General features: G+C 49.3%; 1 protein-coding gene across 3 annotated transcripts in view; it reads right to left on the reverse strand.

The window, feature by feature from the left end:
* The window catches only part of Fcgrt (Fc fragment of IgG receptor and transporter), a 16,538-nt gene that overhangs the window by 599 nt on the left and 9,671 nt on the right, over positions 1-6,268 (reverse strand). For all 3 annotated transcript variants that reach the window (XM_031386537.1, XM_031386535.1, XM_031386536.1), the window contains exons 5-6: positions 1,173-1,442; positions 93-209 (exon numbers count right to left, since the gene is read on the reverse strand). In XM_031386537.1, coding sequence (XP_031242397.1) covers positions 93-209; positions 1,173-1,442 — 387 coding nt within the window. The remainder of the gene's footprint in view (positions 1-92; positions 210-1,172; positions 1,443-6,268) is intronic.

The following is a 6,268-nucleotide window of genomic DNA, read 5'->3' on the forward strand; positions in this document are numbered from 1 at the left end:
CACACAGCCACACCCCTCCCCAAATCCTGCACACAGCCACGCCCCTCCCCAATCCCGCACACAGCCACGCCCCTCCCCAATCCCGCACACACCTGGCAGCCCACTGCGCATCCTGCTCCACAACAGCACACCACCTGCGATGGCCACTACCACCAACAGTAAACCAAGAACGATTCCAACCACAGGCACAGAAGATCTGGGTGATGAATCTGCAGCCAGAAAGTATCATTAAGACAGGGAAGAAAGGAGATGGTGACTCCTTGGAGACCGGCAGAAGCATGTATCTAAGGGTGGCTGTTTGCAGGGAAAAGGCCCTTGACCTCATGTGTTTCCACACTGAAACACACAGTGGTGACACACCTCTTAATCCCAGCACTTGGGAGGCAGAGGCGCACAGACAGATCTGTGGGTTAGAGGACAGATTCGTCTACATTGTGAGTTCCAGGAGCTATACAGAGAAACCCTGTCTCAAAAACAAAAACAAACAAACAAAAAGAACCAGCCACTGCGCTGGAAAGATGGCTCACTGTGGAGAGCCCTTGCTGCTTTTCCGGAGGTTCACAGCCTGGTCCCCAGCACTCATATCTAATGCCAGGAGACCTGAGCCTGACCCTCCATAATCTAGGCCAGCGAGCAGGCTCAACAAGTAAAGGCACTCGTCTTTGCCATAAAGCCTGATGACCTGAGTTTGATCCCCGAGGCTGACACCCACAAGTTGTCCTCTGTCTCCACAAGTATCCCACGGCACAGACTCACCTCTGCTTTCCCCTCTCACACAAAGAATGTAGGAAATTTAAATATATATGCATACACTTAAATATGAAGAAGAAGTAGAAGGAGGAGGAGGAGGACAGAAGAGGGAAGACAGAGGAGGAGGAATGGAAGGAAGAAGAGAAAGGAAGAGGGGAGGAGAGCTGTACTGAGAGATTACAACCACGCTGTGACCAAGCTCGGTGAGAAGCAGTCACAGGACAGTCAGCAAAGCCATGGCAAGAACTGTCAGGGGCAAAAGTGAATGGTCAAATGCCATGAAGACCAGGAGCAGCAAGACTTATCATGGTCAGACTTATCATGGGGAGGGGGGCTGGGGGGAACTGGCCATAGGACCAATGGAGAATCAGAAGCCAGGAGCAGAAACAAAGAAGACACTGAAGCTGGAGGGACAGACTCACCTAGGTCCACAGTGATTGGCTGTGCCAGCCCCTCATGCTCCACTTGGCATTGGTAATGGTGTTCATCTCCACGTTTGACCTCCAGCAATGACCAAGCGTGGAAAGAACCATCGCCATTGGGACCAGTGCTGCAATTCCCAGAGCCAGAGGCTAGCCCATTGCGCAGGAATCGAAACTTGAGCTCCGGCGGGAAGAAGGAGAAAGCTGCACAGGTCAGCACCGAGGAGCCAGAGTTGCCAGGACGGGCCTTCAGGCGCATAGATGGTGGCTCTGTGGGGACACAGGGGATGGGATGGGCCAACAGTTAGGCTAGGCTATGACCTCATCCACCAAGGCTTGGTGTGAAGCCTGTCATGGACAGACTCCACTTCCCTATATCAGCACTGTGCTGACCCACGAGGGCTTCCCAAAGTGACAGACACCCCACCCTGCTGACCCCACTACCACACCCCCTTATTTTGGTGTATGTGTGGTATATTCAAGGGCCAGGGCCAGAGGTCAATGGCAGGCACCTTCCTCTTTTGTTCTTTGCATTTTTTTCCCCTCCATTTTTCACTCTGTGTGTCTGGGTGTTTTTTGGCATGTGTGTCTGTGCACCACATGCATGCAGTGTCCATAGAGGCCAGATAAGGACATCATATCCCCTGGAAATGGAGTTACAGATGGTGGTGAGCTACCATATGGGAGCATATAGGAATCAAAACCAGGTCCTCGCTGGGCTTTGGTGGCGCACGCCTTTAATCCCAGCACTTGGGAGGCAGAGGCAGGCAGATTTCTGAGTTCGAGGCCAGCCTGGTCTACAGAGTGAGTTCCAGGACAGCTAGGGCTATACAGAGAAACCCTGTCTCGAAAAACAAAAAAACAAAACAAAACAAAAGACCAGGTCCTCTGCGAGAATATCAAGTGCTCCTAACCACTGAGCCATCTCTCCTGCCCTCCACTTATTTTTTGCGACTGAGTCTCTCACTGAACCTGGGGTTAGCCCTTTGAGCCACAATGGCGGCTGGTGAGGCTCTGTGGTCCCATCTCAGCCAGACCCATCCCTGCAGCTACAGATGCGCAGCAGTACACCCAGCCTTTGCAAGGGGGCTGGGGATCAGAACCCTGGTCTTCATGCACGGCAAACTCTCCCCAGGCACATGCATTTGTTTCACAACTGAATTTCACTCTTAGCCCAGACCAGTCTTGAACTTATTATATAGATATGGATGACTTTGAATTCCTGATCTTCCTTCCTCCACTTGCTAAGGGCTGAGAGAGAGCAGGTATGTGCCACCACCATACTGGTTTTTGCAGTGCCAGGGATGGAGCCAATTTAAGCAAGCTTTCTACCAACTGAGCCCCAACTCCATCTACACATTTCTAAACAGAGACTTATTGCACATCTCTTTAATGCCATGCCCCGTTCTTTTTTCTTGTTTTTTTTTTTTTGGTTTTTCGAGACAGGGTTTCTCTGTATAGCCCTGGCTGTCCTGGAGCTCACTCTGTAGACCAGGCTGGCCTCCAACTCAGAAATCCACCTGCCTCTGCCTCCCAAGTGCTGGAATTAAAGGCGTGCGCCACCACACCCGGCTCATGACCCGTTCTTGGTCCTGGGAACACATTCGTGTATATAGAGAGCAAAGAGACACGACTGTCCTAACTGGGTGTGACGATGTACACCCATGCAAGTGATCCCAGCACCTGAGGAGCTGGGGCCAGAAAATCATGAGTTCCAAATGAGTTGGTACTGTCCCCAAAACTTAAGACCTATGGGTGTGTAGTACATCTTGAATCCCAACATTCAGGGAGCAGAGGCAGGTGGATCTCTGTGGATACCAGGACAACCTGGTCTACATAGCAGTTCCAGGTTAGCCAAAGGCTACATAGTGTCATAGTGAGACCAAGAAAAGAAGGAAAGGAAGAAAGAAAGAAAGAAAGGAAGAAAGAAAGGAAGGAAGAAAGAGGAGAGAGAAAGAAGAAGGCCCAGAAGAGGGCATCAGATCCCATTATAGATGCTTGTAAGGTGCCATTTGGTCGCTGGGACTTGAACTCAGGACGTCTAAAAGAGAACCAGGAGGTTGGAGGATCAGGAGTTCAAGGTTACCTTTGGTGAAATAGGAAGTTTGGGGACAGCCTAGGCTACACAAGACCCCGAATCAATAGCAATAAACCCCTAAACAAAATGAAGTCCATGGGGATCTGAGACCCCAACAAAGCTGTGGAGGGCAGAGGCGTTCCCTCCGTTCAGGGTGGGCCTCCCAATCTTGGTTCTGCTCTGGTCCTCAGCAGAAAATAAGCTGACGGTTTGTTAGGAAGAGGAAGCTAAGCAGCTTCCCCGAAAGAGGGGCCTCACTGGCATCTAGGAAGACCTGGGGCACCGGCTCAGTCAGCAGTTCTGTGTCCTGCCTTGTGCTTGTCATTGTTTTCCAGGGGGGATGACTTCCTGTGGGTAGCTGAGGGACACTCACAGTTCTCCTGGTTTCCAGTTCTGACCCTGAGGGTTCTGAGAGTCAGCCCAGCCTTGGCTTCTGCTTAACAGAAAATAAAAAGGGGAAGCACCTTAGCCCCAGAAACGTAAGCCGGGTGGCCAGGGCAGGGCATTACAGGCTCCCCAGCTAAGCCACCGACTGAGTTGAAAGGTAGCCTGGGAAACTCCGGGAGACTCCATCTCAAAGTAAAATGTCAAAAGAGGGCCAATGAAGAGCCTGAGAGACAGCTTAGCAGCTAGAGCATTTTCTGCTCTTTCTACAGAACTGAGTTCAACTCCCAGCACCAACGCTGGGTGATACTGAACCACCCATAACTCCAGCTGCAGATGACCTGATGCCTTCTGGCATCTGTGGTCACATGCACAATATGTGTACACTCACATCCATATAAATTAGTAATGAAATATATATAGTCAAAAAAGTTTTTAAAAATAAAAGAGGGGTCGGGTGGTGGTGGTACATGCCTTTATTCCTAGCACTTGGGAGGCAGAGGCAGGCAGATTTCTGAGTTTGAGGCCAGCCTGGTCTACAGAGTGAGTTCTAGGACAGCCAGGGCTACACAGAGAAACCCTATCTCAAAGAATAAATAAATAAATAAATAAAATAAAAGAGGGGCCAGTGACATGGCTCAGTGGGTAAAGACACCTGCCAACAAGCCTGGTGACCTGAGTTCCATCCCTAGGACCTACATGGCAGAAGGAGAGATCCAACTTACTAAGTTCTCAGACCTCTCTGTCTCCACACACACACACACACACACACACACACACACACACACACATACACTCACACGCACAAGTAAATAAATAAATGTAACCTTAAAAATATTTTTAAGCTGGGCATGGTGGCACACGCCTTTAATCCCAGCCCTTGGGAGGCAAAGGCAGGCAGATTTCTGAGTTCGAGGCCAGCCTGGTCTACAGAGTGAGTTCCAGGACAGCCAAGGCTACACAGAGAAACCCTGTCTCTTTTTTTTTTTTTTTTAAGTAAAATGAGGGCGACCTGTACTCCATGGTAGAGCCTAGAATCCCTCAGTGAGGGGCTGGGGTGTGGCTCAGTGGTAGAGCTCCTGCCTTGTATGCATGGAAGGAAGAAAACAGTAATACAACCTTACACCTGCTAACAGAAATCTATTGTGAAAAACAAAATGGCACATAGACACAATGTATCAACTGTAGTCAATGGCTGTAGAACCTGGAGCCCTTGCCAAGGGGAGTGCAGACAGTGCAGCTACTATGGCATTTCTCTTTCATTTTTTTCTTAGCCCTGGCTAGCTTCAAACAGAGATCTCCCTGTCCAGGCCTCTGGAGTCCTAGGATTAAAGGTGTGTACCCCAAGCCGGGCAGTGGTGGCGCACGTCTTTAATCCCAGCACTTGGGAGGCAAAGGCAGGCAGATTTCTGAGTTCGAGGTCAGCCTGGTCTACAGAGTATTCCAGGACAGCCAAGGCTACACATAGAAACCCTGTCTCGAAAAAAAAAAAGGTGTGTACCTCAACCCGGACCACCATGCTTTTCCTGAATAAATGAGCCCAAAGCTGGAGAGATGACTCAGTAGGTAAAACTAGAAAAGTAGTGAGTGGCTGCCTTTCCAGAGGATGCAGGTTCAATTCCCAGCACCCATGTGGTAAGCAACTCCAAACCATCTGTGACTCCAGCTCCAGGGGATCTGATGCCCTCTTCTGGCCTCTGTGAGTACTGCATGCACATGGTGCACAGACATACATAGAGGCAAAACACACATAAAAGAAAAAACAAAATTTTGTTTAATGAAGCCAGCCATCCTATTTGTGGACACTTATCCAGAGGTTGATATCAAGATTTCAGGGAATTGCTGGCCCCTATTCTGCATTGTAGCATCCATCAAAACAGCCAAACTACAGAAACAACGTAAACACCCTCAGCAGATAAATGAGACAGTATGCAGGCTTCAAGGATGGACTACTATCCCGCCATAATTCCTCAAGCTGGGGGGATGGCTCAGCAGCGAAAAGTGTTTGTTGTACAAACATGAGGACCCAAGTTCAAATCCTTAGCACTTATATAAAAACTTAAGCATATCTTTGTAATGTAACCCTGGCACTGAGGATAAGGGAAGAGTAAAGAGACCACTGGGGGCCTGGCTGGTTGCCTGTGTAGCTTCAGGTTCATCAAGAGAATCTGGGTCAAGGACATAAGATGAAGAGAAACAAAGGCGCCACCTTCTCTGGCCTCTGAGCGTTTGGACGGGTGCATAACCCACACGCAGATGCATACCACACACACTACACACACCACACACACACACACCCCACACCACTCACATACACTAAATCATAGATAAGTAAGTAAACATAAGTTTTAAGGATGTTTTTAAAACCTAAAACATGGCCAGGCAATGGTGATGCGTCTTCAGACGCTTAGAAGGCAGAGAGGGATGGATCTTTGAGTTCAAGGCCATCCTGTTCTACAGATTGAGTTCCAATACAGCTACTACACATACAAATCCTGTCTCAAAAAACCAAAAACCAACCTAAAAGATTGCTCAGTGGCAAAACTCTTGCCTAGGAAGAGAAAGGGTCTGAGCGCAATCCCAAACTGAACCAACTAACTGAGGGGGCAGAATAAAAAGCACACGGGGGGGGGGG

This window comes from Mastomys coucha, unplaced genomic scaffold (assembly GCF_008632895.1).
Source record: "Mastomys coucha isolate ucsf_1 unplaced genomic scaffold, UCSF_Mcou_1 pScaffold21, whole genome shotgun sequence".
Lineage (NCBI taxonomy): Eukaryota > Metazoa > Chordata > Mammalia > Rodentia > Muridae > Mastomys > Mastomys coucha.